General features: G+C 39.6%; 1 protein-coding gene across 1 annotated transcript; it reads right to left on the reverse strand.

Moving 5' to 3' along the window:
* Positions 1-301: 301 nt before the first annotated feature.
* On the reverse strand, positions 302-3028 carry LOC116894372 (zinc finger protein 431-like). Its single transcript, XM_032896078.1, has 4 exons — positions 2913-3028; positions 2646-2706; positions 412-1689; positions 302-329 (listed from the first exon to the last, which is right to left on the reverse strand). The coding sequence occupies exons 1-4, from the start codon at positions 2944-2946 to the stop codon at positions 302-304; spliced, it is 1401 nt and encodes a 466-aa protein (XP_032751969.1). The 5' UTR covers positions 2947-3028.
* Between the last annotated feature and the right edge of the window lie 9797 nt (positions 3029-12825).

Below are 12825 nucleotides of genomic sequence, written 5' to 3' on the forward strand. Positions count from 1 at the left end.
TGTCTAGTGTGTGTTCTTTTATTCAAAGAAGACCATGTTATGCAATGGGTTTACCACATTGATTACATTCCTAGAGTGTCTCACCAGTCTATTTTCTTTAATGCATTCAGGGATAACTGTGTTGTGAAAAGGCTTTATCACTTCTATTATACTTGAGGCATTTCTCTCTAATATCTGTTCTTTTCTACATTAAGAGATAACTGTGATGTGCAAAAGCACATTTCTTCTGTTCATATGGTTTCTCTTCAGTATAAATACTTTAATGATGAAGGCTACGGTAATGTCCAAAGACCTTACCACATCAAATACCTTCATAGGGTTCCTCTCCCAGATGAATCCTTTAGTTTTTAGAGACTACTGTGATTTTTCAAAGGCTTCAACCACAGTGATTATATTCATAAGGTTTCTTTAGTATGATTCCTTTTATGGGATTGGAGAGTACTGTAATGTGCAAATAGTTTACCACATTGATTACATTGAAAAGGTTTTTCTCCAGTATGTGTTCGTTTATGCAAACACAGAGTAGAGTGCTTTGCAAAGGCTTTCCCACACTGTTTACAGTCATAGGGTTTCTCTCCAGTATGTGTTCTTTTATGTGTTTGGAGGGTAGCGCTTTGTGAAAAACTTTTATCACACTGATTGCATTTGTAGGGTTTCTCTCCAGTATGTACTCTTTTATGCGTTTGGAGACTAGGGTGTTGTGAAAAGGTTTTATCACATTGATTACACTTGTAAGGTTTCTCTCCAGTATGGATTCTTTCATGAGTCTGAAGAAGACTGAGACATACAAATGATTTACCACACTGATTACATTTATAAGGTTTCTCTCCAGTATGTGTTCTTTTATGTATTACGAGATAACTCTGTTGTGAATAGGCTTTATCACACTGATTACACTTGTAGGGTCTCTCTCCAGTATGCCTTACTTTATGTATTTGAAGATGACTTCTTTGTGCAAAGGCTTTACCACATAGATTACATTCATAAGGTTTCTCTCCCGTATGTATTCTTTTATGCAAATGCAAAGCACAATGATATACAAAGGCTTTACCACATTGATTACATTTATAAGGTTTCTCTCCAGTGTGTGTTCTTCCATGTATTTGAAGATACCTGGGGTCTGAAAAGGCTTTATGACATTGATTGCATTTGTAAGGTTTCCCTACAGTATGAACTCTTTCATGAGTTTGAAGATAAGCATGACATACAAATGATTTACCACACTGATTACATTTATAAGGTTTCTCTCCAGTATGTGTTCTTTTATGTATTCGGAGACGATTCTGTTGTGAATAGGCTTTATCACATTCATTACACTTGTAGGGTTTCTCTCCAGTGTGTGTTACTTTATGTTTTTGAAGATATCTGCGTTGTGCAAAGGCTTTACCACATTGATTACATTCATATGGTTTCTCTCCCGTATGTGTTCTTTTATGCAAACGCAAAGTAGAGTGATGCGCAAAGGTTTTATCACACTGATTACATTTGTAGGGTTTCTCTCCATAATCTGTTCTTTTATGTATTTGGAGACTACTGTGACTTGCAAGGGCTTCACTATGTTGAAAGCCTTCAGAGGGTTTCTCTCCAGTATGAGTTCTTTTATGCTTTTGACGATGACTGTGATAACGGAAGGCTTTATCACACTGAGTATATTCATATGGTTTCTCTGAGGCATGGCTTTTTTCATGCCTGCAATGATAATTAGAACATGTAAAAGTTTTATCACATTCATTACACTGACAGATCTTTTTTATCTGTTTGAACTAATTTTACAATCTGGTCTAACTGTAAGGTAGAATGAGATCTTAAGGTTTTATCCCACTGTTTCCAGTCTTTCACTGTGGGTTGTTTTGCATCACTAGAGACCCCCATGACGGTCTGGGCATTTATTACATGACCCACACTCATCCCAGACTTTTTCTACATGAAGATTTTCACAGATTTGAAGAAAACTGCAGGTACGCAGACCTTTACCACTCTGATTGCATTCATAAGTTTTCTTACACTGTGAGTCATCCTGTATTTGAAAGGTGAAGGACAAACAGAATTTCCACATTCCTAATGCTCATGGTGATTTTCTGCAGTACGAGTGTGTGGTTGTATTCCAAATGAACATGAAAAAGTAAGTGATTACAAACTTGTATCCCATCCAGAAAGTCTCCTCAAAGTGGAGACAACCATATAGCATCTAGTTGTTCTAGGAATGAGAGATGCTCTCTTCTTCTAATATCCCTTTGCTCATATGGCCTGTATCCAGTGTGACATATGGTATACCTATTAAAAGAATAACAAATAAAAGGTTTCCACCTTGCCTTCACACAGCTTGACTTTTGTTCCTCGTAGACATGAAGTATGGGGATTAGGGTTCCTCCACAGCAACATTCTTAACTCTCATAAACTTCCCCTCTCACCAAACTTAGCAAATTTAAGACAAGTGTATGAGTAACAGCAGCTTTGCTGTGGACTATTTGCTTATGGCAAGGTTGTGGATATTTACACATCACCTGCTCAGTGTGCATACACTCTGCAATCTCTGAGTGGTATGAAAGTACAGGACATGGCAGTTCTATACTGTAGCTCTCGTTAAACTTAGCAAATTTTCTTCAAAAGCACATTTCAATCAGCTTTCACACACAGAAAATTACCTTCCATGTCTTCTATCACTTTGACAATGTTCTTCAATATTATGGTCTTCCCAATTGTATCCTAAAATATAGTACCAGAAAATGTATGATACATTATTGTAAATGCATCAATAAGCCATTATCTTCAGTGAACCTGAGAACCATGTCTCCTTTATTCACCTCATTCTTCCTCATTCTCACTCAGGATTACAAAAGAGCATCAGTAACCAAGAAACAGTTGTCTCCCAACCCCCTTAATTTAAAACTTAAAGGAAAACTCAGTTTTACCTATAGCGGTGAGGTTCCTGTAGGTCTCCAGCATCACATCTTTGTAAAGTCTCTTCTGAGATGGATCCAGCAAGGACCACTCTTCCCGAGTGAAGTTTATGTGTAAATCATCACAGGTCAGTGCATCCTAAAATATCCCATACATGTGTACAACACAAAGCGTGATAGTGATAACACTGAAACGAATATTTCATTGACAATATATTCATATGATTCTGATGATTCCCATACTCGGCCCATGACCAAGAAATCCTGCTATAACCATGAAATCATTTTAGAAGAAAACCTAATTATGAGGTTCACCTGCCATTGCTGTACCCTTTAACAGAATATAGTATAGCAAAAGAAATGCCAATTAACAGAGATTAGGGAGAGAGGGGGGAGGGGGAGGTGCAACTGATTAACACCACTGAGAAGTTAGTATAAACAAGTATGAACTACAAAAAACTACGAACAAGCTGGGCTTATTTGCTCATGCCTTTAATACAACACTCCCCGAGTAGAGGCAGGTGTTTCTCATTGACTTGGATTCCAGGCTGGTCTATTAAATTGTGGGGAGCGGGTGTGGCGGCAGTCCCAAGATGGCGCCCAGGACTGCAGCTAAGTCTCATGACTAGCACCTGACTTCCTCACACACCTGGAACTAGCCACGTCCATTGTGAGAGCTGCGCAGGCACACCATGGCATAAGATCAGGCCATGTGATGTGGACCTATGAACTGAGATTACGCAGTCTGGTCTGAGGAGGCGGAGTTGAGGGAGGATATAAGGGAGTGTGCTCGGGGGCTGAGAGGGAAAGAGAAGAAAGGAAAAGAAAGATTGCTGAATAAACTGCTTTGAGAAGAACGCTGTGGTGTCACTCCTTTCTGCAGAACAGAGACAGAAGTGACATTAAATAAGTTCCAGGAAACCAGTGGTACCTATTATGAACCTGTCTCTTATGGAAAAATCAATAAAAAAAAACCAAAAACAAAAAAAAAAAAAAAAAAAAAGCCCCAAAAAGAACAACAACAAAAAACCCCAACAACTAAAAACAAACAAACAAGAAAGATAGACCCACTGAGGTTTTTATTGAACTTCCTACAGATAATTAAACATTCACTGTAGTTCTGTATTCATATTCCAGGAACCTGAAATTTCCCAGTTTAAACTGTAACACTGATAAGATCTTACTCAAAGGCAATAGATGTTTAAAGTTATAATGAACAAATGAAAACATTAGCAATGTAAATATTGACCATAAATGAACAACATAGTCCAGGATAGATAGTTCAGAGATATTTGCAGAGAATCAGATAGAGGGCTAATATCCAATATATAAAAAGAACTCAAAAAGTTAGACTCTAGAGAATCAAATAACCCTATTAAAAATGTGGTACAGAGCTAAATAAAGAAATCCCAAGTGAGAAATATCCAATGGCTGAGAAGCACCTAAAGAAGTGTTTAACATCTTTAGTCATAAGGGAAATGCAAATCAAAACAACCCTGAGATTCCACCTCACGCCAGTCAGAATGCCTAAGATCAAAAACTCAGGTGACAAAAGATGCTGATGAGGATGTGGAGAAAGAGGAACACTCCTCTACTGTTGGTGGGATTGCAAACTGGTACAACCATTCTGGAAATCAGTCTGGAGATTCCTCAGAAAATTGGACATTGTACTACCTGAGGACCCAACTGTACAACTCCTGGGCATATACCCAAAAGATGGTCCAACATACTAAATACTCACGGAAGGAAATACAGGGACAAAGAGAGGAGCAGAAACTGAAGGAAAGGCCATCTAGAGACTGCCTCACCTGGGGATCCAGCCCATATGCAGCCACCATACCCAGTCACTATTGCTGATGACAAGAAGTACTTGCTGACAGGAGCCTGATATGGATGTTTCCTGAGAGGCTCTGCCAGAGCCTTACTGATAGAGATGAGGATGCTTGCAGCTAACCATCAGACTTCCCACAGGGAGCCCAATGGAGGAGTTAGAGAAAGAACTGAAGGAACTGAAGGAACTGAAGGGGTTTGCAATCCCATAGGAAGAACAACAATATCAATCAACCAGACTCCCTCCCCCCAACCAGAGCCCACAGGGTCTAAACCACCAACCAAAGAGTACACATGGGGGGGACCCATGGCTCCAGGTACAAATGTAGCAGAAAATGGCATTGTCTGCCATCAATAGGAGGAGAAGCCCCTGGTCATGTGAAGGCTAGTTTCCCCAGTGTAGGGAATGCCAGGGCGGTGAGTTGGGAGTGGGTGGATGGGAGGGGGAGCATCCTCACAGAAGTAGGGGGAAGGGGATGGGAGAGGGGGGAACTGGGAAAGGGGATAACATTTGAAATGTAAATACATAAAATATCCAATAAAAAGGTAAAAAAAAGAAGATGGTCCAACATATAACAAGGACACATGCTTCACTATGTTCATAGCAACCTTATTAATAATAGCTAGAAGGTGTCTTTCAACAGAAGAAGGGATATAGAAAATGGGATACATCTATACAGTGGACTACTATTCAGGTACTAAAAATGAGTTTATGAAATTCATAGGCAAATGGATGGAAGTAGAAAATATCATCCTGACTGAAGTAACCTAATCACAAAAAACACACATGTATACACTCACTGATATGTGGATATTAGCCCAAAAGCTCAAATTACCCAAGATGCTATCCATAGCCCACATGAAGCTCAAGAAGAAGGAAGACCAAAGTGCAGATGTTTCAGTCCCTCTTAAAAGGGGGAACAAAAATATTCATAGGAGGAGATATGGAGACAAAGTTTGGAGCAGAGACTGAAGGAACTCAGAGCCTGCCCCACCTGGGGATCCATCCCATATATATACAGCCATCAAATCCAATATTGCTGATGCCAAAAGTGCATGCTGACAGAAGCCTGATATAGCTGTCTCCTGAGAGGCTCTGCCAGATCATTACAAATACAGAGAAAAATGCTAGCAGCCAACCATTGAACTGAGAACGGAGTTCCCACTGGAGGAGTTAGAGAAAGGATCGAAGGAGCTGAAGGGGCTTGCAACCCCATAAGGACAACACCAACAAACCAGAGCTCCCAGGGACTAAACCACTACCCAAAGAGTAGACACGGACAGACCCATGGCTCCAGCTGCATATGTAGCTGAGAATGGCCTTGTTGGGCATTAATTTGAGGAGAAACCCTCGGTCCTGCCAAGGCTGGACACCCCAGTGTAGGGGAATGTCAGGGCGAGAAGGCGGGAAGGGCTGGGTGGTTGGGTGGGGGAACACCCTCATACAAGGAGCTGGAGGGGGCATGGGCTAGGGGGTTTATGGATGAGAAAAGGGGATAACATTTGAAATGTAAATTAAAAATATTCAATAAAAATTAAATAAAAACATGGACATAATTAATATTCCATATAATTAAAGCCCTAAATTCATAAATTTCAGTTATACTTTTTAATATAATCATGTTTAAGGTTTTATTCTTGTGGGTAGTACAATAAATTGGGATATTTTTCAAAAAAATTAAAACAACAAAATTAAAAGTATAAAAACATTAGGATAGTAAAATCATGTAGAACTGAATAGGAATTGCTTCTACATGATTTAGGGATTATTTGATTTAGGGATGAAATCTACAATGGTGACAGCATGACAGCAAGAGAAAGAAGCTAACTGATCAATTTCAACCACAAAACAGTAGAAACAAAGAATAGGAAATGGGTTATGTGTATGGACACTCTAATCCTAATCTCCATGAGTAATTTCGTCTAGAAAGGCTTCTCTACACAAGCCTCGATAAGCTTCCTGCTAGATATCATTGACAGCAGACTAGTGTTCAAAGACATCATCACACAGAGGGAGATTTTTCGATCAATTGACTGCATTCTGACTCTGGTCACTATGAGTTCAAGGTCATCCCATGACGAAAATGCTTGTAGCCTAACTTCAGTGATTCCCATATTCTGGAACTTGTACCTGTTCAAATGTCCAGTCTCTTTTAACAATCAAGGTAGTCTCTTGATTGACTCACCTTGCAAAATAAGAAAACAACTTATATCTTTCCAACATACGGTGGCACAGAATGCCCATTTCTATTCCAGTAGAGATGAATGGGTACGTAGTGAGCAAGACAGAAAACCAGCAAGACAAACACCAAATCCTATAGTTCTGTCTCAGCCTCATGCAGCTTCAGGTTTAAAGGACTTAGATGGCCCTACTCCTTCAACGTCTCACGAATCTTTCTCTTTGGTCACTTCCACTCCCTTCACACAGCTGTCCATGGCAGATGTCTCATCATGTAGGGAGATCAACATCTTGTGGTCTCAAAATGCAACTCAGCCTTCAACCTCAGAGTTTCATGCAGGGAGTTCTTACAGTCTCCTCAGTGCAGCTCTGATTCTGTTAAACATTAAGTGAGCAACTAAAGCCACAGACTAAGAATTCATGACATTTTTCATCTTTCTTGTTTCCAGAACCAGTAAAACATAAGTGATCCTGCCAAGTTAGGCTTCCAACTTGAGGTGGACCCTGCCATGCTTGGACCACAGTTGCATCAGCTTTTGTATAAAGTCATTTCCTGGGATTCTGAATCACTTTGCTTACTCATTACATTCACTGCCGTCTTAGTAGGAGAGTGTGACCTCATGTGCACCTTCTTAGGCTTCCAATGGAGAGCAAAGGCCTTCTCTTTAGTGGTTGTAAGCTCCTAGAAAACTGCCGGTTTCAGCCCTTGAGAGACAATGAAACTACCTAGTGCTGTTTTTTTTCCGTGAACCACAGACTTTGTTTTATTTTTGCCCCAGTAGTTAAAATGTTTTTACTCTAGTTTTGAATTAGCCTCTTGTAATAATCACCCAACAGACTTGATTATTCCTTGTAAGAAATCAGCCCATTACTTTTAAATTCTGTCTTACTCAATTTCTCTGGGCATGGGCAGAAAAACAAAAATTCACACAGATGACCTCTAACTTAATTTTTCCTGGACTGTATTTAAGCTGATATCCTTTGACCTTGAATTCCTCTGTCTCTATACTATCAACACTCCAATCACCCAGGTCATACAAAACAAACAAACAAACAAACAAACAAAAACCCCAAACAACAACAACAACAACAATGAAACACACACACACACACACACACACACACACACACACACAAACAAAAAAACCAAAAAAGGCTGGCCAAGTAAGCTCTGTGTACAACTTTGCCTTCCACATTCATCAAAGACAAGTTTATGGGTTCTATCCATTAACAAAAATCACTTTTAAGCTACTTTTTGTCCTAATTTGAATTGCTGCTGTTGTGATTAGATTCTCTAAACAAAAATATCACATATAATGAATGGGTTTAGTTGACTGATTCCATCAGATCACAGGCCATTACTTAGGATAGAAACACAACTATAAAATAAAGGAACAAAATCCACGGGCAAACATTGTTATCTGGCTTTCTCTCTGGTTTGGTTATTGCCTCCTGATCAGGTCTATATATAATCCAGACCAGGACCATTTACTTAGGGATTTTTCTACCCTCAATGAAAGAACATATCCACATTCATCACCAATGAACACAAGCTCTCACAAACGTAGCAACCAGTCATTTTGATGGGTATATACCTTCAACTGACACTCCTCAGATGAAAAGTTGACAATTGAACCTAATTAGAACAAAAAGACAACATATGTTTAAAAATTTTTTTTTAAAATATCAAACCAATGTGTTGAGCACATCGATGACTTAAACGGTAAAAACTGAAGCACTGAAGACTGTGATAATTGGAAAACATAGAAGTCCCAAGAACTGATGAACAGTAAAGCCTTTAGAATCAAGAAGAGTAAACTAAAACTTTCTGTACAGAAAGTCCCCAAATCAAGAAAAACTTAAGGAACTAATAATATAGCAAATTTTCAAAATACAAAAATTGATAAAGGCCTATCATTTTTCAGAGGAACAACAACATAACTAAGTCATAGTTAGAAAAATAACATAGATGGCAAAACTGATAAAGAAGACACAAAGATACAATAGTTCTTTTAACTACAAAATACAAGATACAAGAATACAATAGTTCTTTTAACAAAAAACCCCCACAGGATTATAGTCAAAATTGAAATCAAAGAAATCACTGGTCAGCACTCACCCCATGCACTGTGATGTGTTCTTTTGCAATAATAAATAATATATTGTCAGGTGAGGACAATTCTGATTAGAGAGATTTCCTTAAAACATTCTAATGTTTTAAAACTATACAAAATAGTTTTGACTACTAAAACTATTTCATTGTCTAATGATAAAGAAAAGGCTGTCTGTTAGAAACCATTTTGTTCCCTATGATTTATGATGATTGGATGACAGTCTGCAGCAGAGTGAGGAAATGCACACTTTTAAAACTAAATGAAAGATAACAGCTGAAAAAAACAGTTTATGGGGCTGGAGAGATGACTCAGCGGTTAAGAGCACTGACTGCTCTTCCAGAGGTCCTGAGTTCAAATCCCAGCAACCACATGGTGGCTCACAACCATCTGTAATGAGATCTGATGCCCTCTTCTGCTGTGTCTGAAGACAGCTACAGTATACTTATAATCAATCAATCAATCATTAAAAAAAAGAAACAGTATATGATTTTTGATATTTAGATAAACAGCTTATTTTCCTCTTTTGAAAACAAGTCTATCCTCAATTTTATGTATGTATTTTTTTGTATGAGAGAGAATTCTTTTCATGTAAAGGTGACCACCAAAGAAGAAGTTGTCAGATCCTCTGGATCTGTCACAGCAGTTGTTTATGAGTTTCCTCACCTGAGTGCTGGTATCTGAATTCAGGTCAACTCCAAGAAGAAAATTTACTGATGACCTGTCCAGCCCAGATAGAACTTTTTATCCCATAAACAAAAATTTATCATAGATTAACAACAAAAACCTAAGTGAATAAAGAAATAAATAAAGGATCCCCAGGAACCTGATGTCTCAGTAGTAAGAGGTTGGGTATGGGATAGGTTTGGCTCCAACTGAATATATAGCCTAGTATGGCCTTGTTGGGCATCAGTGGAGGAGAATCCCTCTAGTGTAGGGTATGTCAGAGTGGGGAGGCGGGAAGGGGTGTGTGGATGGATAGTGGAACACCCTCATGGAAGAAAGGGAGGGAGGATGGGATAGAAGCTTTATGGACGGGATACCAGGAAAGGGGATAAATCTGAAATGTAATTTTAAAAATATCCAATTAAAAATACTCAATAAAATACTTGCAAACGGAATAAAAAAACCACATCAAGATTACTAACCATGGGGGGAGAGAGACCTCACCGCCTGGTCAGGTGGGCACTCCTGAGGCTGCAGAGCGGAAGAGACCACCAACACTGCCCACCCCTGCCCACATCCCTGGCCCAAGAGGAAACTGTATAAGGCCTCTGGGCTCCCGTGGGGGAGGGCCCAGGAGCGGCAGGACCCCTGCCTGAGACACCGCCGGAACCTGAAGGAAACAGACCGGATAAACAGTTCTCTGCACCCAAATCCCGTGGGAGGGAGAGCTAAAGCTTCAGAGAGGCGGACAAGCCTGGGAAACCAGAAGACACTGCTCTACGCACACACATTTCGGACGCCAGAGGAAAACACCAAAGGCCATCTGGAACCCTGGTGCACAGAGGCTCCCGGAAGGGGCGGAGCAGATCTTCCTGATTGCTGCCGCTGCAGAGAGCCCATGGGCAGCACCCCGCGAGCGAACTTGAGCCTCGGGACCACAGGTAAGACCAACTTGTCTGCTGCAAGTGACCTGCCTGGTGAACTCAAGACACAGGCCCACAGGAACAGCTGAAGACCTGTAGAGAAGAAAAACTACACGCACGAAAGCAAAACACTCTGTCCCCATAACTGGCTGAAAGAAAACAGTAAAACAGGTCTACAGCACTCCTGACACACAGGCTTATAGGACAGTCTAGCCACTGTCAGAAATAGCAGAACAAAGTAACACTAGAGATAATCTGATGGCGAGAGGCAAGCGCAGGAACCCAAGCAAGAGAAACCAAGACTACATGGCATCATCGGAGCCCAATTCTCCCATCAAAACAAACATGGAATATCCAAACACACCAGAAAAGCAAGATCTAGTTTCAAAGTCATATTTGATCATGATGCTGGAGGACTTCAAGAAAGACATGAAGAACTCCCTTAGAGAAACACAGGAAAACATTAATAAACAAGTAGAAGCCTACAGAGAGGAATCGCAAAAATGCCTGAAAGAATTCCAGGAAAACATAAATAAACAAGTAGAAGCCCATAGAGAGGAGACACAAAAATCCCTGAAAGAATTCAGGAAATCATAAATAAAGAAGTAGAAGCCCATAGAGAGGAGTCACAAAAATCCCTGAAAGAATTCCAGGAAAACACAATCAAACAGTTGAAGGAATTAAAAATGGAAATAGAAGCAATCAAGAAAGAACACATGGAAACAACCCTGGATATTGAAAACCAAAAGAAGAGACAAGGAGCTGTAGATACGAGCTTCACCAACAGAATACAAGAGATGGAAGAGAGAATCTCAGGAGCAGAAGATTCCATAGAAATCATTGACTCAACTGTCAAAGATAATGTAAAGCGGAAAAAAGCTACTGGTCCAAAACATACAGGAAATCCAGGACTCAATGAGAAGACCAAACCTAAGGATAATAGGTATAGAAGAGAGTGAAGACTCCCCAGCTCAAAGGACCAGTAAATATCTTCAACAAAATCATAGAAGAAAACTTCCCTAACCTAAAAAAAAAGAGATACCCATAGGCATACAAGAAGCCTACAGAACTCCAAATAGATTGGACCAGAAAAGAAACACCTCCCGTCACATAATAGTCAAAACACCAAACGCACAAAATAAAGAAAAAAGAATATTAAAAGCAGTAAGGGAAAAAGGTCAAGTAACATATAAAGGCAAACCTATCAGAATCACACCAGACTTTTCGCCAGAGACTATGAAAGCCAAAAGATCCTGGACAGATGTCATACAGACCCTAAGAGAACACAAATGCCAGCCCAGGTTACTGTATAATGCAAAACTCTCAATTAACATAGATGGAGAAACCAAGATATTCCATGACAAAAACCAAATTTACACAATATCTTTCTACAAATCCAGCGCTACAAAGGATAATAAATGGTAAAGCCCAACATAAGGAGGCAAGCTATACCCTAGAAGAAGCAAGAAACTAATCGTCTTGGCAACAAAACAAAGAGAATGAAAGCACACAAACATAACCTCACATCCAAATATGAATATAACGGGAAGCAATAATCACTATTCCTTAATATCTCTCAACATCAACGGCCTCAACTCCCCAATAAAAAGACATAGATTAACAAACTGGATACAACGAGGACCCTGCATTCTGCTGCCTACAGGAAACACACCTCAGAGACAAAGACAGACACTACCTCAGAGTGAAAGGCTGAAAACAACTTTCCAAGCAAATGGTCAGAAGAAGCAAGCTGGAGTAGCCATTCTAATATCAAATAAAATCAATTTTCAACTAAAAGTCATCAAAAAAGATAAGGAAGGACACTTCATATTCATCAAAGGAAAATCCATCTAGATGAACTCTCAATCCTAAATATCTATGCCCCAAATACAAGGGCACCTACATATGTAAAAGAAACCTTACTAAAGCTCAAAACACACATTGCACCTCACACAATAATAGTGGGAGATTTCAACACCCCACTCTCATCAATGGACAGATCATGGAAACAGAAATTAAACAGAGATGTAGACAGACTAAGAGAAGTCATGAGCCAAATGGACTTAACGGATATTTATAGAACATTCTATCCTAAAGCAAAAGGATATACCTTCTTCTCAGCTCCTCATGGTACTTTCTCCAAAATTGACCATATAATTGGTCAAAAAACGGGCCTCAACAGGTACAGAAAGATAGAAATAATCCCATGCGTGCTA

The sequence above is a fragment of the Rattus rattus genome, chromosome 2 (assembly GCF_011064425.1).
Source record: "Rattus rattus isolate New Zealand chromosome 2, Rrattus_CSIRO_v1, whole genome shotgun sequence".
Lineage (NCBI taxonomy): Eukaryota > Metazoa > Chordata > Mammalia > Rodentia > Muridae > Rattus > Rattus rattus.

Bases quoted from the DNA above. Each gene is read 5' to 3' on its own strand.
- LOC116894372 (XM_032896078.1), bottom strand. From the start codon at position 2,946: ATGCTGGAGACCTACAGGAACCTCACCGCTATAG. The intron at 2,707-2,912 runs GTAAAACTGAGT...ACTATATTTTAG, and splicing joins CAGGAACCTCACCGCTATAG to GATACAATTGGGAAGACCAT. The intron at 1,690-2,645 runs GTAATTTTCTGT...TTATCATTGCAG, and splicing joins AGTGATAGAAGACATGGAAG to GCATGAAAAAAGCCATGCCT.